This window comes from Oncorhynchus kisutch, linkage group LG8, assembly GCF_002021735.2.
Source record: "Oncorhynchus kisutch isolate 150728-3 linkage group LG8, Okis_V2, whole genome shotgun sequence".
In the NCBI taxonomy this organism is placed as follows: Eukaryota; Metazoa; Chordata; class Actinopteri; order Salmoniformes; family Salmonidae; genus Oncorhynchus; species Oncorhynchus kisutch.
The window spans coordinates 35,084,264-35,111,928 of NC_034181.2; the positions used below are offsets into that span (position 1 = coordinate 35,084,264).

The 27,665-nt window shown below is 44.3% G+C and overlaps 1 protein-coding gene across 1 annotated transcript; it reads left to right on the plus strand.

The window, feature by feature from the left end:
• Nucleotides 1-27,000, plus strand: LOC109894888 (uncharacterized protein KIAA1671). Its single transcript, XM_031830195.1, has 9 exons — nt 1-965; nt 3,270-3,395; nt 15,110-15,225; nt 18,916-19,081; nt 19,181-19,352; nt 23,872-24,011; nt 24,152-24,294; nt 24,440-24,529; nt 24,728-27,000. The coding sequence occupies exons 1-8, from the start codon at nt 210-212 to the stop codon at nt 24,513-24,515; spliced, it is 1,695 nt and encodes a 564-aa protein (XP_031686055.1). The 5' UTR covers nt 1-209; the 3' UTR covers nt 24,516-24,529; nt 24,728-27,000.
• The last annotated feature ends 665 nt before the right edge of the window (nt 27,001-27,665 follow it).

Below are 27,665 nucleotides of genomic sequence, written 5' to 3' on the forward strand. Positions count from 1 at the left end.
GGGAGAGACAGAGGGAGCTGGAGCGGGAGAGACAGAGGGAGCTGGAGCGGGAGAGACAGAGGGAGCTGGAGCGGGAGAGACAGAGGGAGCTGGAGCGGGAGAGTGTAGAAGAATTGGAGATAATAAAGGAGCTGGAGAGAAGACAACTGCTTGAGAAACAGAATGAGAGAGCGAGACAACAGCTTCAAAAGCAGAGACTGAGGGAGAAGATGGAGAAAGAGGAGCAGGAAAATATGAGACAGGTAGCTAGACAACAGGAGGCAGAGAGACAGAGAATCCTGGAGAGACAGAGGAGAGAGAACCAGGAGAGGGGGGTGCTGGACTCCTTACCTCTCAGACCTAAAGTGCTGGATCTAGACTCTGTGTCTCTGGGTGACCTGCACTCCAGAGGCAGTCCCCACTCCCCTGGTGCCCGATGGAAGCATCCATCTCCCCGGGGAGAGGACCACTACAGGCTTGGCATCCTGGACATAGACTCATTCAGTTCCCAGACCCAGACGCAGCCCTCGCCCACTAGAGAGGTGTTCCCTATTGCTGGCATCAAGGGCTCAGACCCAGGTAGTGGGGTGAGATCCCACACTCCAGAGAGGGAAGTTAGCCGTAGGGTGGGTGCAATGGGGCGACCCAGCCCAGTGTGGGCCCCCTCTCAGCAGGAGCTGTGGGAGCAAAGGCAAGGATTCAATGAGGAATCGGTGGATAGGCCCATGGCTGGACCAGAACCACCCAGGAAGCCTGCCAATAAACCCAGCCTGGAGCAGCTCCTCCACAGGCAGTTGGACAGGGCCACGGCCCCCATTCTGGTCCCAGAGAGACGCTGGTCTGGTATGCCCAGTGAAGCATCCTTCCCCAGGAGAGAGCCCCACAGCCCTAGGTCCCCCATGGAGCAGACCTGGTTCCCGCAGGACTCAGGGCCCCAGGGGCACAGGGTAGAGGCCAGAGGACAGAGGAGATCTCAGGGCTCCCAGGTAAGAAAAGTATCTTATAGAGAGACCTAGGCTATGTGAGTGAATGGCATCTACAGAGCACAACATTCAGTGAATTCAACCAGTAATAATGGCCAATTAAAAAAGGACCATTGCTTACTTACTCCTTTTTAAAATGTGTATTATTTTACTGCATTAGGAGAATATCATACTCAGACCTTTTGGCTTTCGCCTTCTGAGTGTAGCTTAAAATCTTACAATCAGGAACAACTTTAGCTTCTAACCAGGTTAGTCATCTGCCAATCTCGTCTACCTGTTTCAGGGCTCTCCAACCCAGTTCCTAGAAAGCTACCCTCCTGTAGGTTTTCATTCGAACCTTGTTCCTGGAAAGCTACCCTCCTGTAGGTTTTCATTCAAACCTTGTTCCTGGAAAGCTACCCTCCTGTAGGTTTTCATTCAAACTCTGTTCCTGGAAAGCCACCCTCCTGTAGGTTTTCGCTCGAACCCCGGTTGTAACTAACCTGATTCAGCTTATCAACCAGCTAATTATTGGAATCAGTAGCTTTCCAGGAACAGGGTTGGAGTGACAATCTACAGTACGGTAGCTCTCCAGGAACAGGGTTGGAGAGCCCTGACCTGGATACATGTTACAATCACAAAGAAAGTACAGAATTGTAAGATATGTGAGCGGGCGCAGAAGGCAGTTGGGAGTGTCAGGCGTGAACCGTTCAGTAATCAATTACCTTAGGTGTACTTTATGAGTTAGCCCCACATATTTATGAACAGCTTGGTGTCTTTTGTGGCAAGCTGTCTCGTAAATTGTTATAAGGTATACCCAAGTAAGCGGACACCTAAGGCAATTAAGTTGATTCTTTAATGGTTCATTAATGGTTCATGATTCATAAATTGATTCTTTAATGGTTCCTGATACTTTTGGCCATGTAGTGTGTGTGTGACTTTCAACATGGCACCGTTATAGGATGCCACCTTTCCTTCAAGTCAGTTTGTCAAATTTCTGCCCTGGTAGAGCTGCCCTGGTCAACTGTAAGTCCTGTTATTGTGAAGTGGAAACATCTAGAAGCAACAATGGCTCATCCGCAAAGTGGTAGGCCACACAAGCTCACAGAACAGGTCCGGCGAGTGCTGAAGTGTGTAGCGCGTAAAAATCATCTGTCCTCGGTTGCAATACTGCCGAATTCCAAACTACCTCTGGAAGCAATATCAGCACAATAACTGTTCCCGCGGGAGCTTCATGAAATGGGTTTTCATGACCGAGCAGCTGCACACAAGCTTAAGCTCGGCATACGCAATGCCAAGGTCTGTTGAAGTGGTGTAAAGCTCGCCGCCATTGGACTCTGGAGCAGTGGAAACCTGTTCTCTGGAGTGATGAATCACACTTCAGTCGCTGGCAGTCCGACGGAAGAAACTGGGTTTGGCGGATGCTTGGACAATGCTACCTGCCCCAATGCATAGTGCCAACTGTAAAGTTTGGTGGAAGATAGATAATTGTCTGGGGCTGTTATTCATGGTTCAGGATAGGCCCCTTAGTTCCAGTGAAGGGGAATCTCAACGCCATGGCATACAATGACATTCTAGACAATTCTGTGGCAACACTTTGGGTAAGGCCCTTTCCTGTTTCAGCATGGTTAGGGTTAGGGTTAGCGCAGTCCATGCATTAATGGTTTGTCGGGATTGGTGTGGAAGAACTTGACTGGCCTGCGCAGAGCCCCGACCTCAACCCCATCGAACAACTTTGTGATGAATTGGAACTCCGAATGCAAGCCAGGCCTAATCTACCAACATCAGTGCCTGACCTTGTGGCTGAATGGAAGCAAGTCTCTTCAGCAAGGTTCCAACAAATAAATAGTTGAAAGCCTTTCCAGCAGACTAGAGGCTGTTATAGCAGCAAAGGGGGACCAGCTCCATATTAATGCTAATGATTTTGGAATGAGATGTTCGACGGGCAGGTGTCCACATACCTTTGGCCATGTAGTGTACTCTCAATTGTCTTCCGTGCCCACTTCCATATCCTATAATTCTGTGTGTTTTGTGTGATTGTAACATGTAGACCAGAGAAGCCATCCCTGATTGGTAAATGGCTAACTACCCTGATTAGAAGCACCTGAACGGTGCTCACATGTGTTCCCTAGAAAAGTTGTTCCTGATTCTAAGATTTGAACCTGCACACTGAAGGCAAAAGCCGAAACATCGGTGTGTGTTGTTCTCCTAATGCACTAAAATAATCTTTGTGTGCAGACCCATCTCCCTTTTTACCTATGTGAATATAACCAGAACAAGGGCTTTCGTGTAAACATTCCATTTAATTCTACTATCCCTGTGTCTTAGGAGCTGAACCGGATGAGGTCCCGCAGTGTGTCCCGTCGATCGGCCCCGTCTGAGAGTGCTGTGGAGGGGAGCCTGTCCAGGATGAGGAGCAGGAGTGCACATAGAGAGAGGGACCGACAGAGCTGGGTGAGTCATGATGCTCTGTTTCCATGCACACGGGTATAAACACACACAATCCCCAAATTTCTGACTCAAAGCTGGATGAGTTTCAGAAATGAGCTTCTGCTACAGTGATATTACACTGCTTCAACATGGTAGCGATTGGAGCCCCCTCGGTTCTATGTTTAATCAATGTTTCCTTTCGAGCTGATTCTCACAGAAGGCCCCAGTTATTTGGAAAAAAATAAGCTTGTATATAACTTCAGTTGCTGGGTTTGTTGGTTGGTTGTGTGTGTGTGTGTGTTTTGTTACAGTAGGGTGGAGTAGGAATGCAGTTAGTTCACTGGGAGAGTTGAGTGCTATGTGGAGCACTGGGAGTAATGAGTTGATGAGTAATGTGAAAGGCATGGTCTCACTCATCTCCACCTTCTTTCACCTCACATAGCAGAGAAATTGAGGCCAGATATGTTCTCAGGTCTGTAATTCAGGATTGTCATTAGCTAATACATGCATGTACTGCTCATTTTGACAGCATCCTGTTTGCATAGCTGAAGGAATGCTCTGCTGTGAAATTGGCTGTATTGATATTACTTTTATTTAAAGCTACAATATGTAACTTTTTGCGTGACCCACAAAATTCACATAAAAATGTGAGTTATAGGTCTGTCATTCTCATTGAAAGCAAGTCTAAGAAGCGGTAGATGTGTTCTATGTGCGCTATTTCTATGCGTCACGTTTTATGTTGGGTTTTTCCGTCTTTAACTTTCGGTTTTGTACACGAGCTTCAAATAGCTGAAAATAAAATATTTTTGGTTATGGAAAATATATTTTACAGCGGTGTAGATGGTACAATGATTCTCTACACTTTACTTGCTTGTTTTGTCACATAAACTGAAAATAGGCAAACTATTAGAATTTTACCAACCAGGAAATGGTCGAGCGACTTCTGCGTAGTGCATCTTTAAAAGGATCACATGTGACCCTTTTTTTCTTCTCAATTTTCACCTAAAATGACATACCCAACTCTAACTTCCTGTAGCTCAGGACCTGAAGCAAGGATATGGATATTCTTGATACCATTTGAAGGGAAACACTTTGAAGTTTGTGGAAATGTGAAATGAATGTAGCAGAATGACACATTACATCTGATAATACAAAGAAGAAAAAACATGTTTTTTTTATGCAAGAGAAAGGCCAATATATGACTTAGATTTGACAATTTAGATTTGACACTAGATGGCAGCAGTGTATGTACAAATTTTTAGACTGATTCAATAAACCATTGCATTTCTGTTCAAAATGTTGTATCAAGACTGCCCAAATGTGCCTAATTTGGTTTATTAATACATTTTCATGTTCATAACTGTGCACTCTCCTCAAACAATAGCATGGTATTCTTTCACTGTAATAGCTACTGTAAATTGGACAGGGTAGTTCAATCATTTTTAATCCAAGCTTTCTGCCCATATCAGATATGTCTGTGTTCTGGGAAATGTTCTTGTTACTTACAACCTCATGCTAATCACACTAGCCTACATTAGCTAAACCATCCCGCTGGGGGGGACACTGGTCCTGTAGAGGTTTTAAGCACTTATCTACTTATCAGCCTGTGCTACAAAGGATTCCATCCAGAAACAAAACAAGTTTATATCAGCCCAAGTGTAAATGGCTGAAAGGGAAATGTTTATAAGCATACCAATATATTCATTAGATCAGAAGAAAATGAATGGGGGAACAAATTCAACTTTGATTTGATAAGGCACAGCTGCCATCCCAGTGTTACTCCATGATGAGTTTTTGCGTGTGTTTCTGTCACCACCTGCTGGTCTGTGGTTGTTGTGTAATACAATATGTTGAGAGCCTGAGTGGTGCAATTACCACAGGGTTTCCTTGAGCCGGTAATAGCCGGCGTTTGGCCGTTTTTTTTATTATGTTTTTTTTATTAAAAGAAATGCCATTTGCAAAATAATTATTTGTAGCCTCTTTATTGATGGAAATATCAGCGGATGTAAATGCATACGACTGGTCATGCTTATTGGTCTATAGGTTCATTTGCATAATTTAGTGGAATTAAATTGGGTACAGTATATTCGTTATGTATCTTATTTATCACACACATACAGAGCCTTTAAGCGGAAAATCTGTCAGACAGCGTGAACTGCTGCTACAGCATCTCAAACAGCAAATACATAGACAACGGAAGGCAGGCCTCATCAGCGCATTACACAGCACTTTACAATGAGCTGGAGGCATTATGCATTTTGAAAACACACTTAATTGTTTAAAACCTGAACGTTTTACTACTATTATGAGGCATGTCTTACCTTGCTTTAAAGTAGCCCAGTCAAAATATATTTTTTTATACAAGCTTTCTTTGGTTGCTCAGTAGCCAGAGGCACAATCCTAGTCATATTACTAAGCAACCCGTGCTAGTTATTGCCTATTAGATCTCCCTTCTTTCTAACAGATATTTTCATCTCTGTCACATGAAACCGTTCGCATGTGGTGTGCTTTTGACAACAGTGTTTTCTTGCTAATTGCATTATATTGTGTGGATTGTTGCGCTTATAATGTGAAGAAATAATAGTTTGAACATTTTAAGCTAAACATTCCGATCTGGCTCATTTAGCTTTTTAATTATTATTTTCTTTTTAATGTAGCCTACTGGTTCTATGAATTTGGGAGGCATCGTCCACAACTGTCCCAGATTCTGTTTGGAATTGAGTATTTCTTTCTTAACAAGCTGACCAATAGAATAGGTACATTTCTCTATTATGGGGGATAGTAGATTGCCATTGGCTACTGATTTAGCTGTTTGTTACTCTTGTTGGCGGAGGGAAAGTAAATATGGACAGTTATTCTAACATCTTCAAAGTGCACATCAGAATTCGGTAAGAAGGACCGCATATCGTTGCATCCTCGACTTGCATGTTCTGTGAAGACCTTTACATTTGATTTCTGTCATTCTGAGCACCGTAGGTGGACGCCCTAATTAGGTTATACACCCAATCAATGTACATGGGTCTGGCACATTTCTCAAATGTCCAGTCAATTCAAATGTTGGCAGTCAAATGTCAGAGACCACATTTTCTCAATGGAAACCCTGGGATTCTAGTGTTTAATTGTGTAGAGCAACTGGAGACGCCAGTGTGAAGTACCTGGTCTAGACTGAATTACTGACATAAGGTGTAGGTGTTTTATATCATTTCAGTTTAGGGGAACAAGGGGATTCATTAAAGATGGGAAATTGCTTTTCTATCAGCACGTGTTAATGATTTGCTGTTGTGATTAGTGTTTTTCTGTATCAGTATGGAGGTTAGGCCTGGTATGAGAGTGCACTATGGGTCTATCTCTCATGAGATCACACTGGTATGATCACATCATTACTAATGCCATGGTTAGAGAGGGCAGAGGAAGTGAAGAGGGGTAAAGACAGACAGATGGTCGCCGGGCTCAGAGACATGGTGTACTACATGAGGCTGTCCTGCTGTCTGAGGCTTCTACACTGGCTGTGGGTAAGTGATGGGAGATCGTTAATCAGAGCAAGGAAGCAAGTAGGGCTATGAATTGCCAAGGACCGACCTCACAATACGATATTATCATGATACTTAGGTGCCGATATATGTATTGCGATTTAATACTGCTATTTTCTGTCATTGAAATTTGATGTTCCAAATATATTTCTCACTATGTCTGCAGCAGAGGGACAAGAGACAGCATGAGAAAGGGAGTTTATCAGTCATGGAAATAAAAATGGTGAAAACATGTTGGCTCATTGTTTAAAAAGATGCTGGAGAACAAGCTATAACAGCGTTTTGGCACAGGTAGCGTCGACTAGCTAGCAAAAAAAACTATGATAATTGGAGTCCAAGTATCAATATTAAAATAATAATTGCAATATGTAAGTGTATTGATCCCCCATCACTAGAAGCAAGGGAGAGGACAGACTAAAAGAGGCCTTCGTATAGCTAGGAATGTGTGGCTACTGGCTATTATATGTCTGAACAAAGCATGTTATATTAGCCCTATATATGCTTTGTCACGGTGGCTGGTTGTGCAAGTGTGACTTCATCATTAAAAAAACTGGGTGATTTCATATTTGAGTCATGTTTTTTGCTGGACAATTATCATTTTCGTTACTTCTGTAAAAACGTTTTCTCCGTAGTCAGTTGGTGTTGATGAAACTTGAGTCAATGTTTTTTGTGGAGAGAACTGATTTTCTAGCTATAGAATGGTTCAAGGAGGGTGACTTTAGATCAATGTTCCTTAGAACTATTCTCCAGACGCCCACCAGTGGGCACAGTTTGAGGTGCCACGGTTGTCTTGCAGAGTATATCTTACATACCAAGGCTTAACTCAGAGAGATGACTCTGGTAGGTACGATGGAGTTCTGAAAGGGGAAAGGAGAGACTCTGATCTGACATGCAGTTTGCATGAGTCAGGGAGCCATTTGTTAGGCAAACTCTCTGACACGCTGTCATGATTCCTCTCTTTAACCATGAGCTCACTGTGCTGCGGACAGACTGGCTGACAGCCACAGTCTCAGCTCTCACACACAGCCACACCTGTCTCATCCCCTCTCTCTCTCACTCTCACTCTCTCTCAGGCATGCATTCTCTATCTATTTAAAGGTATAGGCTAAACAACATAAACATCCACTCATGAACTTGAACTCTTAGTTCCTATCACACACACGTTCCCCATCCCTCCTGTCTTCCCACCCCTTCCGCCCTGTGCCGAGTGCTGACTATGCCTGTGAGAATTCTCTCTCGTACTGCAAGCAGAAACAGGCAAGAGAAACAGAGCACTGCAGAACATATATCACCCTCCTGCACTGCAAATCTGGGCCCTCCCCCTCTCCACTCCTCCCCCTCTCCACTCCTCCCTCTCTCCACTCCTCCCTCCCTCTCTCCACTCCTCCCTCCCTCTCTGCCTCCTCTCCCCTCCCTCACTTAGTTCGCAAAGGTTTCTCCTTGAGCGTGAATCCTGCAGCGCTGGGGACTAGGAGCAAGAGACTGACGCATTTGTTCTCCACCTGCCCGTACCTGCAGGGGAAGAGGAACCAGAGGGCGCTGGTCTCGTTTTGTCTCCTACGGATTCAACATTAGCGTCACAATCTCCTTTCCTGGTTGTGCTTCTATACCCACGGCTCTGCTGTTGGTGTGTTGGGTACTCAGAGGGAATAGGAATGAGTACAGCTCTCCCTCAGTCTGCCTGACACCAGCTGTTCTCTTCTGGACTGTAGTTTTCCTGTAAAGTTTTCCACCAGGAAGACGACAGCAGCGTGGATACCATGGGAGAGGTAGATTCATGGATTGTCTTCCTCTGTGATTCCGGACGTGTCAGAGCGACGGCTTCAGGATCCCGCTGTCAAGTTTGACGTATGAGGGGTATGTGTGTGAGATTTTGTAGTTGCTACTGAGGGTGACCATCAGTATGTGGCTGGGAAGAACCTGTTTGCAGACGGTGCAGTAGTAGATCTGCTGTGACCGGAGTCTCTACCAGCTGGGGAACTGTAGAACAGCTTTTATATACCATTTTGGGTTCCCTGCTACATAGTCTTGCCCTTCTGTATAACTGTGTATGGAAATAGGCATCTCACAGAACAGACAGCTTAAATAGAATTCACCTTAGCCCGAGATTCTAGGGCCATTGCTGCAGATGATGGACTGAAATGGAGCCATGACGGCACCAGTGGGACTCGACAGCACAGAGGCTCACTGAGAAGCACCGAGGGACAGTGACGCTGGACTGCGAGTTTAGCCGGAGCCAAGTGCTGCATTGCTGCATGTTTTTGGAGACACTAGGCCGTCTGACTGGCTGTGCCATCTCTTCAGCCCAGCCCAGCTACTGCAACATTAACCTAGCTACGCACCTCAGCAGTATCCAGGACACCAGCTCTGAACCTGGACATCTATCTGGCTCAAGGACTCTCCCTTGACCATATTAACACACTGGACTGCTACTGGACCTCCGCCTGACTGAGCGCTCTGTCCAGACTTCATTCTGCAACGTTGGTCCTTTAGTGATCTGATCTAAACTGAGATGGAGTACTTGGGGGACAAGTTGTCGGTGGCCCAGTCCCAGGTGTCTGGGTGGATGGGGAATGTACGCCGCTCCCTGCAGGGGGCGCTCAGCGTGGTGTCCAGTGCGGTGGAACGTGGGGGCAGGGGGGCCGAGGACAGCCCTGGTGGCTTCAAGAGGGCCAACTCGTTACGTTCTCTGGCCTCTCGCAGCCGGGACTCTTTCCGCAGGTTCTCTCTGCGCAGCCAGCAGCGCCTGTCCCTACGCAGGCGTCCTGGGAGCAGCACCCCCAACACCCCCACCGCAGTAAGACACACTTTGTTTACACCCCCCCCCCCCCCCCCCCCCATCAATCCCTCTCACCACCAAATGGTCTCCCGTCAGTCACTACACATTCCAAGCACCTCAAACTTGTCAAGGCCTTCTCTATTTGTGTGTTTTGTGTCTTTGTCTATTTGTGTTGCCATGTGATCTCTCTCTCTGATCCTGATAGTTCCTGAATGTTCTGCTTTTGTTTGCTACTCAGTGCTCATCCCCCTCTGCGCCTCAACTGCTTGTCTCTCTCCTCCTCTGATACCATCTTTGACATAACACTAACCTTAGTCTGTATGTCTGCACCATAGCTCCCACTCCAGCAGTGTCATAGCTTACTGTGGGCTGGAGTTGGGTTTCTCCCCGACCCTCACTCCTAAACTATGGTTTGGTTTTACCCTTTACACTCGTGAGAATTGGCCTATATGAATAGGGCTAAATTTAAATGTTTCTTACAGAAGAAATATGATAATCATATGCATAAACATGGTATCAATTGAAAGGGAACAGTTTTGAGATTATGGGGCAATTATTAGACAATAGTTCACCTGATATGAGACTGATTCCAAACATTACACTGTTGATTTTATGCATTTGACATTTAATGTACTTTTCACCTCGTTTGTTGAAAATGAAATCTGAAAATACTCTGGACACATTCAGTAACATGATATTTTCTGGGAAAATATGGGGTAGGTGCAACATAAAACAAAATAATAACAAGGGTTTGACTGAGAGGACTAACTGCTGTCTCCAAAGTGTGCACAGTTCCTAAGTCACTTCCATGTACTTTGATGACTCAAAGAAGAGTCTTCAACTAGAAAGGTGTTTTTAGAGCTCTCCTAGCTGTTGCGTTGAGGAACTAGAGCGAACACACTTGTAGTTGTTTTATTTGGAACACAACCCTGCATCCCCGGCCAATTACTGTTTTTTTACGCAATCCAAAAACTGACCATTATGAATTACCATTTGGGTCAGGTGGGCATCATTTCTAAGTTTATTCTATTGCCAACATGACTGGCTAAGTTATAAAATACAATCTTACAGTGTAAGTCTTTCACAGGGCAGTTCAGAGAAGCAGATAGTAATTTTGGTGATCATAGAATGTCATGAGTGCATTCAGATGTGGTCCACAGCTCATTTTCTACACAATAGAGAAACATAGAAACACATTCTGTTCTGAACCTGTTCTGAACAACTCAGGGTATGACGCCATGTCATCTTGTAACTGTACATCAGAGATCATAAACGTTAACTGTATATGACATGAGTTTTATTATATGGGAATGTAAAGTGCAGATTTGGACTCACAGGGGTTTGGCTTGCTTGTATGACATCAAAGTGGTATTTATTATAATCCTCAACATCTCGTCTTTCAAAATACATTGATTTCTCATAATTTACAACATTTTCTGTTGTATTTGGCGCATGTGACAAATAAAAAATGTGATTTGAACTTGGTACGGTGCTCAAGTTCAGATCGGCTGTCACTCAGGAGCCCCCTAAGGCACTGCATCGCAGTGCTAGAGGCGTCACTACAGACTTTGGTTCGATTCCAGTCTGTATCACAACCGGCCGTGATTGGGAGTCCCATAGGGTGGCGCACAATTGGCCCAGTGTTGTCCGGTTTACGGTTTGTCCGGGTTAGGCAGTCATTGTAAATAAGAATTTGTTCTTAAGCCTAGTTAAATAAAGTTTAAATAAAAAAAGTTGTGATACAGTTTGATTGCATTTTATGTAAGCTTTACAGATTAGGCCTAGCTTGTTTGTGTGTCACTGAACAGGAGAATCAGTGTGTGCTGCCTGTGAGGAGAGGTTGTGCTGAATGGTCAGAGCACTGAGGCCAGTGAGATGTGGAGAGAAAGAACCAGGGGGGGTGGAGGTGGGGCTGCTGGGATGGATGGTGCATTTGCACAATTAAGGGCTGCAGTACTGCTGGGGCCCGTTTGGCCCAGTTGGTAGAGCATGGCGCTTGTGGGTTCTATGCATCTAATGCCCAGAAAGTCCACACACCTGTACCCTCACATCCTAATCAGTTGCAACGCATAAACGAAACCCCACAGACACGGCAGACTTTTACCGATTCACTCTCTCGGTCTGGTACGTGTGTCCTTTTTAGCTGGAGTCTGTGTAGTTGTCCGTACAGTACCGGAGAGTCAGCTGGTGGATCATCCAGATACCTCTAATAGGCCCTGGTCTCCCTCAAGCTGACCTGAACCCACCACCTCTCCATCTGGACCCAGTCCTCTAACCTGCAGCCTGTATCAGCCAGGCCTGGTCTTAAAGGGATACTTTGGGATTTTAGAAAAGAAAGAGTCAGATGAACTCGTGGCTACCATTTTTTGTGTCTCTTTGTCATGTATGAAGTAAGTTAGGGGTCGTTTTGCCAGCCAATGCTACAGATAGCATAATGACTGGAAGTCCATGGTAACGCCTGTTAGCAATTGCGCTAACGCTTGTTAGCAACTTCTTTCAACTGCACACAGAGACATAAAAATGGTATCCACAAGTTCATCTGACTCTGGGGAAGTAGATTAAGGGCCTCTTTGCCAAAATCCCAAAGTATCCCTATAAAAGTTCTTAAACCAAGTCATTCAGGTTTTACTAACATTCTGTTGTGCTCTGTTCTCAGCATTGCACTTATGTAATAATGACCGAACTAAATACCCTAAACATGTCCTTTTCAGTTCTCTATCAGAGGTCAGTGTTTTGGTAGCTCTGTAAAATGTGACTGGAGTGCTGCTCTGTTGTTGACAGGGGGATTAGTGCTCATGGGATCTGTAGTCATGTTAGGATAGCTGCAGAGGGTCGTCATTGACCCGTCTGTCAATGATGAGTGTGTTAACTGTTCAGCATTCCTACCCAGAGGGGTTGGAGCAGGAGAGTGGGGCTGGTGTGATGTGTGTTCTGTTGTGTTCGTGTTGGGTTCATTGTACCTGCACTAACTAACCGGCCTGCTCTGTTGTCTGCTTCCAGGCAGCATGACCATATGTTAAATGTGTTGGAGCTGCACAGCACTTCCTCATTCATAGAGAATTGTGAATGGCCATTATACGTGACAGAGATGAACTGTTCTTTTCCAGTTTGCATTAAGGAACTAGATTCATAACATGTCCAACTCACTAGGCCTTCAGTTTTATTTTACCAGGTTGGTCTCATTGAGATTAAAAATCTTTTTAAAAAATTTATTAGAGTCCTGGCCAAATTACCAGAACATAAAGTTTCATATAAAGGCACATTTACAACATAAAACACTACAGTTTAAAAACATGAATTTGCACATTGACCAGACAAGATGCTTTGGAGAGGTTTAGTGTATTTAGGGGTCAAAGCATTGAAAGCCCCCCCACTTCATTGTCCACCATAGTTTCTACCCAGTCTTTAAAGTCAATTTCATGTCCTTTTGTAGCTCGTTCCAAAGCACAGTCAGCAAAATAGTCATGTGAGCTTAGGTGAAAATTGTAATTTGTCTGCTGGACAAAATGGGCTATATCCTATTTTCAGCACATCAACCCAAAGTTGTCATTTTGGATTAAATTAAGAGAGTGGGTGTTATAATTAACTAGCCTACATTTACATGATTGATGAAAGGTCATGTTGATGTCTGTGATGGTGTAATCGTGGCAGGCTGTTATTATTCAGAGCTGTGGTGTCTGTTTGGTCTAACTTTCCAAGGTGCCGCAAATTCTTTAGCCACATGTCAGATTGACTGACAATCTCCTTTGGTGGTCAGCCCTTTCTCTCCTTCCATTCATCCGCTCATTGTTCTGTCGTTTCCCTTGACGCACCCTTCCTGTCCACAGATGGGGGGGGGCAAGGGCAAGGGCTCATGTTAAGGAAAAGTCTGCTTCACTACCATTCCGATTCAAAATCACAGCCAGAAAGAAACCTATTTACCAGATAAGGTGCCTGGCAGGCCTGCTCTGTCCCTGTATCCAGTAGATTGTTGATAGCAGAGCCGACACCCTCACATTGTCAATACTGAAGGGCTTTCAGCAGCACTAGTAGTCAGCCAGTCCATGCTATTTCTTAACCCTCTCAGTCTTGCTGCTATTGTTTGCTTGACAGGTAACAGGGTAGCCTCGGGAGTGGCAAACACTAAGTGAGGGTGTGTTTGGGTGTGTTCATCCACGTACACTGTGGATATGGTAGGTGTTCACAGAATTTAGATTACAGGAGAGTTTCTTATTGAATGGTGCATGCTTAGTCCTGTGCATTAGCTGTGTTCACAGACCCTTAGGGCTGAAATTCATTAGATTATAAAGGGGTTTTATGAAGTGTGACTTTTTTTTTTTTTTTTTTACATAAATAATTCCTGCCTCAGACAAGACATGACAAGGTCTCTACTTTGTTGCTATTGTTGGCTCCAGCTCCAACCTGGACCAACCTGGTCTGTTTGAAAGGCTCAGCATGTATCTGGATTAACCTGCCTATTTAATTGTCATGTGACCAGCATGTTCAAACCCATGGTTGGAACTGGAACTCTAATACTTGTTTAACAGCTAAAGACAGATTTGGCCCTGAGAGATCACGGTGTGGATTTGAAAACCAGCCTATGCTGTGATGTGGAGAGGACTCCTATTTAGTGCTGTTAAACCTGGAGAGGAGGAAGTACACTGCTTTCTCAGATGGATGGATTTTCTCACTGTTCACCCTGGCCTTCTTTCTTCCTGTCAGTCAAGGCATTGATGATGAATGACATCCTGTACTGTTGGTCTGTTTCTCTTGCTCGCTATTTCTCTCCATTTCTCCCTCTTACTCTGAGCCTCGCTCTCACTCCCGTGCAGTGACAAGAAACAAAACACCTATTACATTTCCTTCCATCATTCTCTTTAGACAGCCTATTGTGTTGTGGTGCAACAGTGCATCTGTATAAGACGATGCAATGGAAGTCAATAGAGATCATCTAAGTTCAGTGAGATTTCTCTGCTTGTGCATGTGTGCGTGCGCTCACAGTCTTGAATGCATACACAGGAGGAGTGAGTGGTATTAGGACAGTGTGCCCTCTGTAGCATCCTCATTAAAAGAGACACGGTTCAGTAGATAGCAAACGCACAGTGGCTCACCAGTCTCTGTCCCTGTCGCTATGAGCTCATCCCATTACCTCTCATTATCCTGCTCACCCACTGTAGGTCTGGCCATAGCCACACAATACATGGTTATCAGGACCAGCACCTCACTCACCGACACAGCTGGCCAATTGTCTGTTACTGTAGGCTGGGTGGGTCTTCAACCAAGATCCAATAAGAAGCCTTGATATTTTTATTCAGTCCAGCAGAGATTAATCCAGTTCTGTCATTTTGGAATCTGTTTTCTCTGACCTTCTAGTGATATTCCAATGGTACATACACTTCTACTCCTTTTTGACTGACTTGTCATTTTCTCCCTGTCCATCTCTCTTTCAGGAGCAGTTGAAGCAGAGTGTGGATGGTGAGGAAGAGGGGCGTGACATCGACACACTGGTCCGCGAGGCAGACAGCCAGTATGGGACCTGGGAGACGGGACTGCGCACTGACGATAGGTGAATACACACACACATGGCTGCTGTGGCCTGGGCCAACACTTGTGAAACATGGTGTGCTCCTGTTTTTGGTTACTAATATGCAGATCCTCATTCCTCAATATGATTACTAATTTCCCCTGAGGCTGTACCCTGGTATCAGGACATCCCGACATCGCTGGTTCTGAATGCCTCTCAAATTGTGCCGATTCATTTCTCACTCTAAATATACAATACTCGTTTGAGCTTGAAATTTAACACTGCCTGGATCGATAAGTAGAGTGCACCCATTCGATACTATCATGTGTTCTGCCGGCGCAGCATTGACCTTTTCGACAAAGTCACTGAGTCATGTTATATCCAGCCTTCTAAATAGGGCAAAGTGGATAGTTAGCCCCAGGAACTGATTCTCTGCTGTCCTACCATTATGGCTAATGATGGTAATCTCAACATAAATCAAATAACATTTTATTTGTCACATGCTTCGTAAACAACCGGTATAGACTAACAGTGAAATGCTGACTTATGGCCCCTTCCTAACAATGCAGAGAGAAAAAAAGGCAAATAGAAAAATAATAACACTAGGAATAAATACACAATGAGTAATGATAACTTGGCCATATACACGGGGTACCAGTACAGAGTGGATGTGCAGGGGTACGAGGTTAATGAGGTAGATATGTACATATAGGTAGGGATAAAGTGACTAGGCAACAGGATGGATAAAACAGTAGCAGCAGTGTATGTAATGAGTTAAAAGAGCAAAATGCTCAATGTAGATAGTCCGGTTAACTGTTGGTTAACTATTTAACTAACTATTTAGCAGTCTTATGGCTTGGGGATAAAAGCGGTTCAGGGTCCTGTTGGTTCCATACCTGCTGCATCGGAACCACTTTCCGTGCGGTAGCAGAAGGACAGTCAATAACTTCGGTGGCTGGAGACTTTGACAATTTTTAGAGGCTTCGTTTGACACCACCTGGTATAGTGGTCCTGGATGGCAGAGAGCTCAGCCCCAGTGATGTACTGGGCAGTACGCTCTACCGTCTGTAGTGCCTTCAGATGCCAAGCGATGATGCAGCCAGTCAAGAAGCTCTCATTGCTGCAGCTGTAGAACTTTGAGGATCTGAGGGCCCATGCCAATTCTTTTCAGGCTCCTGAGGGGAGGATGGCGTTGTCGTGCCCTCTTCACAACTGTGTTAGTGTGTGTGGCTCATGATAGGTGCTTAGTGACGTGGACACAGAGAAACTTGAAGTTCTCGACCTTCTCCACTACAGTCCCGTCGATGCGTGCTCGGCCCTCTGTTTCCTGTAGTCAACAATCAGCTCCTTTGTCTTGCTAACGTTGAGAAAGAGTTTGTTGTCTTGGCACGACACTACCAGGTCACTGACCTCTTCCCTCCTATAGGCTGTCTCGTGATCAGGCCAACCACAGTTGTTGTCAGCAAACATAATAATGGTGTTGAAGTCGTGCGTGGCCACGCAGTCATGTGGAACAAGGAGTACAGTAGGGGACTAAGCACGCACCCCTGAGGGGGCCTCTTGTTGAGGGTCAGCGTGTTGAATGTGTGGCCCGTCAGGAAGTCCAGGATCCAGTTGCAGAGGGAGGTGTTCAGTTCTAGGGTCCTGAGCTTAATGATGAGCTTGGAGGGCACTAAGGTATTGAACACTGAGCTTTAGTCAATGTACAGCATTCTCATGTAGGTGTTCCTCTTGTCCAGGTGGGAGAGGGCAGTGTGGACTGCAATAGAGATTGCGTCATCTGTGGATCTGTTGGGACGATATGTGAATTGGAGTGGGTCCAGGGTGTCTGGGATGATGGTGTTGATGTGATCCATGACCAGCTTTTCAAAGCATTTCATGGCTACAGGTGTGAGTGCTATGGGGCAAAAGTAATTTAGATAGTCCATGTGCCCAAGAACATGAAGGTAACCAATGGTGGTCTGTTTGAAACATGTAGGTATTACAGACTGGGTCAGGGAGAGGTTGAAAACTAGCTAGCTGGTCAGCGCAAGCTCTGACTATGTGTCCTGGTAATCCGTCTGGCCCCGCGGCCTTGTGAATGTAAACCTGTTTAAAGGTATTACTCACATTGGCTACGGAGAGCTAGATCACAAAGTCATACGGAACAGCTGGAGCTCTCATGCATGGTTCAGTCTTGCTTTCCTCAAAGCGATAATAAAAGGAATTTAGCTTGTCTGGTAGGCTCATGTCACTGGGCAACTCGCGGCTAGGTTTCCCTTTGTAATCCGTGATAGTTTGCAAGCCCTGCCACGTCCAACAAGTGTCAGAAATGGTATAGTAGGATTCGATCTTACCTCTGGCCTTTAGATCAGTGCAGATGCAGATGTTGCCTGTAATCCATGGCTTCTGATGGGGTTAGGAACCTACGATCACTGTGGGGACAACGTCAGTGATGCACTTACTAATAAACCCGGTGACTGATGTGGTAAACTCCTCAATGTTATCAAATGAATCTCAGAACATATTCCAGTCTTTGTTAGCAAAACAGTCCTGTAGTTTAGCATTCATTTCATTGGACCACTTCCATATTGAGCGCGTTACTGGTACTTCCTTCTTTTTTGTTTTTGCTTGTAAGCAGGAATCAGGGGGAATTATGGTCAGATTTGCCAGAAGGAGGGTGAGGAAGATGCTTTTCTGTGTGTGGATTAAAGGTGATCTAGAATTGTTTTATTTTTTATTTATTGACTCTAGTTGCACAGGTGACAAGCTGTTAAAAATGATGTAACACGGATTTCAGTTTCCCAGCATTAAAGTCAACGGCCATTAGGACCGCTGCCTCTGGATGTTCATTTTCTTATTTGCTTATGGCGGTGTACAGCTCGTTGAGTGCCGTCTTAGTGCCAGCGTCTGTTTGTGGTGGTAAATAGACAGCTACGAAAAAGATGGATGCAAACTCTCTTGGTAAATAGTATATCATAATGTATACTAACTCCGGTGAGCAAAACCTCAAGACTTCCTTACCATTAGAGATTGTGCACCAGCTGTTGCATATAACACCCACAAGCTTCTCTTTCAAGTCTCAGGCACAGTTACTGATGTTGAAATAAACAGGTACTATGGTATCTATAGGTACTAACTGTACAGATACAATATCATCCCAGGCCTCCTGACACTGTGTGGTCAAGGAGCAGTAGCTCACTGAAACCTGCTTTACTTTACTCCAGCTCTCAAAATAGCCTGAGTCTGTCTCGCTCAGCAGGCTGGCGTACCACTGACCTCCTGTGGCCAGGAGAAGGTATCACAGCAACAAACTCCACCCAGGTTGAAAATCTGGAAAATGTTTTGTAGAAATGAATGGATACTGTAAGAGTTTCAGATAAGATACGATATACGTGACTATTAAAAGGCAGTGGGTCATTGTCATATGAATCCAACTCTCTGGATGGAATAATCGCCAAATAGTATGGTCATGTACAGTATTGTGACTCAGCAGTGTTTGCTACCTTCAATCTGAAATGAGGAGCTTGTGGTCAAGAAGAGCAGGAGTCTGCCTGGTCATCCATTGTGTCTTCCAGTACATCCTCTATGAAATCTGATGCCCCTGCCTACAGTAAACCCAGACAGGAGAATATGACTCAGCCACACCAAGCTAGTAGACACTGTCACGTTGTTCTCTCAGTGGCATTGGCTGCATATAAAGACTTTAAGGAAGGTAGCCTAAAGTACTAGTCATGTCTGTCCTTCCTGTAGCCTGACTCCTGCCACGCCCACCTCAGACAGCAACCTCAGCCAGTCGCCTAGGAAACCCATTCCGCCCCACACACCAGGGGAACATGCCACACACAGCGACCTGGACACTCCAGATGGCTTCTCCCCCTCGGTCCAGCCCGAGATGCAACTACTCCCCTTCCCTGAGGTAAGACTGACACCAACCTTTTGAAAGGACGTATCAGTGCGAACAGTCAGATTTGCTTCTCGTGTGTCTGTGTGTTTATCTGTTTCTCCCTCTCTCCAGGCCTCCACCATCCTGCTAGACTCCAGTGCTCTGCGCTCCAGGGTGCAGCTGAGTAAGATGCGGGGGCCACGTTCGCGCCCCTCCAGGGTGGCTCGTCAGACTGCTGCTATGTCTGTACACCCTGAGGGACAGACCTCGCCCACTGAGGACTGGCGCTCCCGAGACTCAACAGGTCAGGCTAGGACTCTGTTCTCATGTAGACACTCTGTCATATCTCCAGGGCATAAAATAAACACCCACCACCCACCAAATGAGGGTAGATTTTGGTATTAGCGGGTAGGAATGTCTATTTTACCAGCCACGTTGGTTTCATATCTGCTAATCGCACAAAGGAATGTGAATGCTATATCCCACCTTCCGCAGCCACACTGCCTGTTTTTCTGGCTATTTAAATTTTTGTTCCCATTTTTGTTTGTTCTTCGATGTTTGTTAGTCAGATTCAAAATCTTAGACACGCGTGACACCACTTATGTGGCCATGTTACCACGGTAACCTGCTGCCCTTAAAGGGGCAGCTGAACATTTGCCTCGTGGTGAAATTTCTGTTCAAAGGCTCGGGTCACAAACAACGAAAAGAAATTGAGCAATATCACATATGACTTTTTACTAATACAGTCCTTGTTTTAGAAACATTACAAAGCACGGTCATTTTTATGCGTTGCACTTTTGAGAATGGTGTTTTCCCGTTAATTGCATTTGATAACATTTTGACATAGCCTCCAGCTATGTGCATACTTTTGAGCTTTTAATATGAAGACGTACAACTTTTTAAGCTAAAACGGTCTGATCTGTTGCATCAGCTTTTTTAATGGGCAGTGGTTGTATGAATTTTGGGTCTGTCGTTCCAAAACTGTCCCAGAGTCTGTTTTAAACCCGGAGACTAGTCTTTGGACCCGTTCTGAAATGGACCTGGGGCTTTCCCACCCAGACCCGATATGCATAAATAAAAAAAGATAATATAGAGCGAGAACTGTGCCCAAGGACAACTAGACACGTTCCAGGTATAGACCAGGTATAGACCTGGTCGGACCCAGACCGGGTCCAATCCGAGTGAGGGAAGCAGTAGAAAAGTCTTTTTTTTTTAAAGCTACTTTATTAACCGGAGCTGATACAGCACGAGAGGAGGGAGAGAGATGCCTCTCTAGCATGCGGGGGAGGGGCCATACTGTGAACAAGTGACATGAGGAGGGAGGGCGAGAGATAAAAATCAACCAAGCCAACTCGCGCTGTAGTAGACTAATAGCTGCCACAGCTAGATTATTAATCATCAAATATGATTACAGAGTACCTGTCTTGGACTGCATCAAACCGGAACAAGAAGCTAGTTAAGCTAGCTAACGTTAGCTCTAGCTAGGCTAACTAATGCTGCCGTGCATGTGCTTTCTCATTCTACAGTTACAAACAGGGGAGCCGCCATGGCTTTTGGGCCCCATGAAAAGATATCACAATGGGCCACAACCCTGCGCAATTGCTGTAACCATACACCTCCAGAACCCAATCGACCCATTCAAAGCTAAATATCTCTACCTTTGCAGGCTTGCAACTCTCTTGTAGTCTAATATTTACTGTACGATATTTACTGACAGTGAGCTGTGAAAATATAACACTGTGCATTCAACATTCTGTGGAATTCACTATTTGATGCAAGACTGATACCCTCTATAAGAAATGTGCTAAAGGCCATCTTTTTACAGTCTAAACATAATTTTAATGTTAATGTTCTTGAATAGAAAATTCTCTTAACATTAATGAATAACTTAAAATAAATATATATTAACCTCAATTAAAATAAATTAACATAACAAACAAAATAATAAAATCAGCAGCAGATTTTTGAACTAAGTATACATACCAACTAGAAAATAAGCAGCTGTAAAAGGAAAGGTCAAGAGGTCACAAAATCAATAGGTTTCTTCCACTTGAGGTCTTGATTGTGCACAAGAAATGTTATGGCAATCCAGCCATTATTTTGAGATATATCTTGTTCTCAGTCTTGTTTTCAGCCTGTGGGCATCATGTGTGTAGTGATCCAATATCCATAGCCATGCCATTTAACAGCCATTTAACAGCATGGCAAGACTGCAAAGGCTGTCCTGGGACATAGTGGAGCTCAATTTAGTTTTTTTTCAATCACTTTTCGCTTACTGAAAGCTCTCTCGCCATCAGAAACAGTCACAGGCAGTGTGTAAAATATATGTAAAGCAACTCACACTTCTCCAAAAATGCTTTGCAGCTGCATCTTACAAATTGCATTCAGGAGACCAAGAGGGGACAAGTTAGGGGGGAAAGTGGCAGCATATACAGTGTTCAGGTGTCTTACTTCATGTTGAAACTCAGGTGTAAGATCTCTGGAATACTTCATGATCAGTGGTTGGCACACAGAAGGGACTTTATCCTCACTAATCTGCCCGACTTTCAGAACAGCAGAAAATGATTCTACAATTATTGCAGTGTTCTGGAACCTAATGTCCAAGTCACTTATGATGTGGTCGAAAACAGTCAAAAACACTTCTGAAACACCGTTGCTGCACTGTCCTGAGCTGTCTCCTCTTGAGAGGTCTCCATGGAATCTCTTACTTTTCCTCTGGCGGCTGTGTTCCTTGCTAAATTGAGTTGCAACATCCATTTGTCAGTGTTGCCTCAGACAGGAGAGACTCCCATCCATCTCTAAGAGCCGGGCATCTCTTCCTTTAAGGCTCTGATATTGGCTGCCTCTGTGTCAACTGAGCTTTTTCCTGACTGGAGAATCACATTCCTGTCCTCAATGCATTGCAGTACCTGCAATTATGCCAACTGACATGTCATTCAACACAATGCTGCTCACCTCCTTCTACAGTTGGGAGAAGGGCTGGTTCAGGGGGGTGGGGATGGGGAGACAAGGCTGCTGAGCCTGAAGCTGTATCTGTTGGGCCTGGCACCAAGCAGGGGGAGGGACAGGTGTTGTGGAAATTTCCTCTATTTACCAAATCATGGGAGCAAACCACACACAAGTCAGAGTTAGTTATAAAAGTCCATCTTTAATTATATAAGCTCTAGCATTTTGACTTTCAACAGTTCAGTATCTCTAATGAAAAGTTGAGTCCCCACACAATGGCAAAATCCTTTATAGCACAGATCACACATAGTCAGACAGCATAGACATAATTCATCGTTCAGCTTTGTCTCCTTTCCCAAACCCCAGAACCATAAACCAATCCTCCAAATCAACAGGCATATATCAAATTGTCATTTAGATACAACCAACTCAAAATACAAACTCCTGGACAAACTCACGGAGAGGAGAATGAGGCTATAGGTTAAGATAGAAACAATATTAGAGGGAGCATAGAATGATTCCAGACACGGCCACCCTCCTTTCTCCACTGGGAAAGGTAGGGAGTAAAAGATATGTTTACACATGATGATACTTTGACCTCTCCCCTCTCAGCGGCCCATGCAACTTAGTCTTGACATAGAACAGATAACTGCAACCTCGCCACAGTATTATACAAAAATACCATTCTGATGAGAATTAACTTACACACATTTGATGAATATAAAACATCTTACATATGTTACCAACAAATTCTGAATCTTCCACGACACAGGGACAACTGATTTAGTATGAATAGCTTGCTAAAAGTTTGCCTGCATTTATTAAATGTCAACTAAGAGAGGAGCGAAATGTAAACACTGAATTGTCTGAGAAGATATTAAGATATTAAGTAACTAATGCTAGGGGAGCAAAATTAGCCTATTTCACTATGGACTAAGCTAACAGGTTCATTTCCACCTCTCACGGACTACACCCACCTTCCTTTGTGAAACATTGGGTGACATAATGTCTCCCTTTCTTTTCTCTCTCCGGTCTTTTCTTTCTTTTCGTTTTTTGGAAGCCAGATTTTTCTTTAGGAAGCTGAGACATGATGCTCCACCAGCACTCCTCACTCGCAATTCACTGCTAGCAAGTACCGTTCGCGCCTGGTTTGGGGTCAGGACCGAACCATTTCATGTAAATAGACAAGTCATTTAAAATTATACATACCCGTGACAATCAGATCCGACCCAGACCCGTGATATTCTGGATCCGGACCGGGTCTCGGGTATTCTGATACAGGTGCTTCCTTGAAGACCTCTACCATAGACACCTTTTTTTATCCTCAAAGGGACAACAGGACACCCTTAATTTTGAGCCCTGAATGGAATTATTTTAAGAGACATAAAAACTATTTGGTTGTAATTGTAACGTTTCAATATTTTATAGGCTATGAAGGGTGGCTCACCACCTCCTAGGAGAGCCTTAAAGAGGCTGTGTTGTATTTTGAGACAGGTTTGAATATGCAGAGTGTAGCCTACATTTTTGTTTGATTCTCTATGGTAAAAAATATGTGTTTTATTTTGTAAAGTGGTTTCTTGCATCATACTACTATGTAAAAATGGTGTTCCATATCTGTTTTGCCCAAAGGACAAGTGGCTAGAAAAGTTCATTTCAAGCCCTGTGGCTGGTAAGAAGTCTGAGTGGGTAGTAGATTTTACTCTTTCTGGTGTACCAAAAAGTACATTTTAGGTTTATCTCTTTCCAGTACCTTTCTCCTGCACACTTTTTAGAATGGATTGAGTCGACCAGTTAGACTGGAGATGTTCTTAGATGGTAACCTCATATTCGTTATGATTGTGAAATGATATACTCAGAGAGTGTGTTGTCCTCTACAGAGGACCACATTGAGTTTTCCAAGCAGGAGGACTCAGACTCTGAGGAGCAGGAGAGGGGAGTAGACCCCCGCTCTGCTGCTGCCTCCTCCCAGCCCCAGAGAGTCGCCCTCTTTCCAGGGATGGACCCCTCCGCTCTCAAGGTGAGCCTCCCCAAGAGAAACAGATGTTGACTGGAAGGCAAATAGTTGACCAGGAGTGTAATGTAATGTTGTCACTCATTCTGCTGTGAAAAATTGGCCTTTGATATGTTCTCTTGCTGGTTTCTCCCTCTGTTTGGCAGGCCCAGCTCAAGAAGAGAGGAGACTCTGACAATCAGACAGACGGAGCCGCCCCATCTCCATCTCAGCTGTCACGATCTCCTAAATCCCCCTTCCTGCCCCGGGTGTCCCGTGTGCTGCCCCCCTCTGGAGGGAAAGAAAATGGGTAAGATGGTGACCCTGTCTCTTCCCTCTGTTCAGCCTGGATCTAATAACCCAAACCAGGGATTGTTGAGATAGTCAGTCAGACCAGAAGTGTGTACCATTTGTAATGATTGTGCCTACTTTAGTCTGTCTGTGTGTCTTCTTAGGGAGGAGGCCTCACCACAGTGGCTGAGAGAACTGAAGTCTAAGAAGCGCTCGAGTCAGTATGAAAATGACAGCTAAGTGTGAATGAGCAGGTAAGCTCTTCTCACAAATGTTCCTCACATGGTGGATCATTCTTACCTACTTTCATAGCGTTCTAGTGCCCTATGCAATAGACGTGACATTTTTCCACATTTTCAGAATTATTTAATAATATTAAAGTGTGTCTGTTTTGCAAATAAATAACCCTAAAATGCTCATGGTTTGTTTCCGTTTGCATCCTCCCTGTGTAGGTTGCCTTAACTGAATAATCTGGTGGAGAATTGGAGACAGAAGCCTTAACCTTTGACCCTGAGAAGATGGAAACGCTGCTGCTGACATTGTAATTTGTCATCGGTTTGTTAATTTGATCTGTTCTCTTCCTGCCCGGGTCGCATACATGTGCATGGTGCCTTTTTGCAGACAACCTCGGTCTTATGGATGAAAGGACCCAGGTTAAATATCTGGCTGCTCGGCTCCGTTTGTCCATTTCCTTTGCATAGAGCCACTTTACCCTCTCACCTGACGGGAGAATACGGAAGGGGGGAAACCTTTTTTCTCCTGTCAGGTTGCATTTCAGGACTGGTTAAACTTGTGGGACCACACGCCTCTTAACCTGGAAGTGCTTCAATAAGCTGGAGGACAGTCTAGTACCTCCACAAGATATAAATGTATTTCTTTTTTTAAATGTATTTTTCAGGTTCGTCTACACGTTACATTTCTATGTGTATCTATCAGTCAAGGGGTGTTGGTTATAGTCAACATAGGATAACATTTCTGATTTTATTTTTTGTCATTGATCATAAAGAACAAAATACTGCTGAACTCATGTTTGGCCAGGCTGTATATTATGTGTTAGTAATAAATATGGTATCTAATCATGAAATATTATATTTGTATTGTTGCTAATTTGACAGATGAATCATAACATGTCCGAGTGTTTAGTTTTGTACGGAGAGCATTGCAAGTATCACTACAGCAGAGGCTCCCAAGCCCATTCCCCTGCTGAACTGACTGGGAATCTGTTGTGTTGACCTAATGCAGCCCCTTCTAACTGATGTGTGAAGAAAAATGCTGTGTGTTCAGTGTCTTTTCAATCATAATGTCTGAATATCTGTTTCTACTGGTGTTTGTATTTCTTAAGGATCCCCATTAGCTGCTGCCAAGGCAGTTATATACAGTTAAATAATAACACTGTTCACCACACATTGTGTTCCTTCAGGCCACTACTCTACTAACACATATCTACAATACAACATCCATGTGTGTGTGTAGAGTGCATGTGGGGTGGAAAAGGGGAAGAAAAGGGTTAATCACATTGGAGGACTCAATTATACTCCTACACACACACATACACAAATCAGCCTGTTCTTCCTCCCTTTACCTTCACTTACCTCTTCAGTGTAAGATCAAATGATTGTGTGTAATAGTGATGGATGAGTGTAAGGAAAATGTGATTGATGAGTGTGTAAGGAAAATGTGATGGATGAGTGTGTAAGGATTGCAAGGGAAATGGTCTAACTGTATGTGTTACCAATGAGCCATACATTCAATGTGCACTCCCTGGGCTCTGTTTTGTCAGGATGTCTGCAACATCTCCCATTTAGAGAGAGATTTGACCCACCTATTCTTTTATCACTACATCACTGTTGACATGTATGTGCATGTAGAATCTCAGCTTCTTTTCCGTCACTCTTTGCTCAGACACTGAATGGACACACCAAGTAGCAGTGGTACAATCATACAGTCTGGGTATCATGGATTCATCCACACAACTGTTATGGTCCCATTGTGCACATGGTCAGTGCAGCGATGTGGATGTATAGTGGAATGGTAGGAGTATGGCTTCCACTACTCCAGTGGGGAATGTGAGTAAAGTATATGGTTTTGAGATGAGGGTGTGTGGGTGGTTATTTTCCCCTATTCTGCTGTACATTACTATTTGCACCTGTTGTTTTAGAGCGCAGAGCTGACTTAGGCCCTGACCATGTTAGCCATGCCCCTGACCATGTTAGCCATGCCCCTGACCATGTTAGCCATGCCCCTGACCATGTTAGCCATGCCCCTGACCATGTTAGCCATGCCCCTGACCATGTTAGCCATGCCCCTGACCATGTTAGCCATGCCCCTGACCATGTTAGCCATGCCCCTGACCATGTTAGCCATGCCCCTGACCATGTTAGCCATGCTGCACTGTCCCACTACTTCCATTACGCACTTTGTCAGTTAATGCACTACAGCACTGACCTGTGCACTAGCTATTCTGTTGTACGTCCCACCTACCACATGTTCATAGACCGATGTTGGAATGCTAATGGAATGAAAGTGAATGAAAGTGCTTGGATCTTTGGAGTCGTTGTCCCTATGGTGTCCATGGCGTTTGACTTTGCCATGACTTTTGTCAGTTTGAGGGTTTCTTATTTTCTCTCATTTTGTTTTTAAAAATAAAATATGTATATTACATTGTTTTAATGCCAGTGTCCGAAATTGTAACTTCTTAATAAAATGTACTGAGTTGAGCTTCTCACTTTGATGTAATTATTGGGATAAATGTTACTTTTACATTTCAGCTCAGACCCACCCTCTCCAGTCTGCAGTATTATGAAGTTCAATTGGTGTGTCTATTTCTGGTGTGGGGTATAACAGAGGTCGATAGTGTTTGGGGTAGGGAAGTATAGGAGAGGTAGTTTCTTTTGGTGTGGGGCGGTATACGAGAGATGGAGGGTCAAGGTTTGGTCATTTCAGTATCCAAAACATTAAGAACACCTGCACTTTCCACAACAGACTGACCAGGTGAGTTCAGGTGAAAGTTATGATCCCTTATTGTCACCTGTTAAATCCACTTCAATCAGTGTAAAAAAACAAAAATGTTTCCATGCTTATGACATTTCTAGGTTAGACTACTGCAATGCTCTACTTTCTGGCTACCTGGATAAAGCACTAAATAAAAACTTCAGTTAGTGCTAAACACGGCTGTTAGAACCTTGACTAGAACCCCCAAAAAATGATAATATTACTCGTGCTAGCCTCCCTACACTGGCTTCTTGTTAAGGCTAGGGCTGATTTCAAGGTTTTACTGCTAACCTACAAAGCATTACATGGGCTTGCTCCTACCTATCTTTCCGATTGGTCCTGCCGCACATACGTACACTACAGTCACAAGATGCAGGTCTCCTTACTGTCCCTAGAATT

What these genes read in the sequence shown, in the direction of transcription:
- LOC109894888 (XM_031830195.1), top strand. Translation starts at nt 210, where the DNA reads ATGGAGAAAGAGGAGCAGGAAAATATGAGACAGGTAGCTAGACAACAG. An exon ending in AGAGGGACCGACAGAGCTGG is followed by an intron (nt 3,396 to 15,109) that starts GTGAGTCATGAT and finishes TCTCTCTTTCAG; the next exon opens with GAGCAGTTGAAGCAGAGTGT. An exon ending in TGGACCCCTCCGCTCTCAAG is followed by an intron (nt 24,012 to 24,151) that starts GTGAGCCTCCCC and finishes TCTGTTTGGCAG; the next exon opens with GCCCAGCTCAAGAAGAGAGG.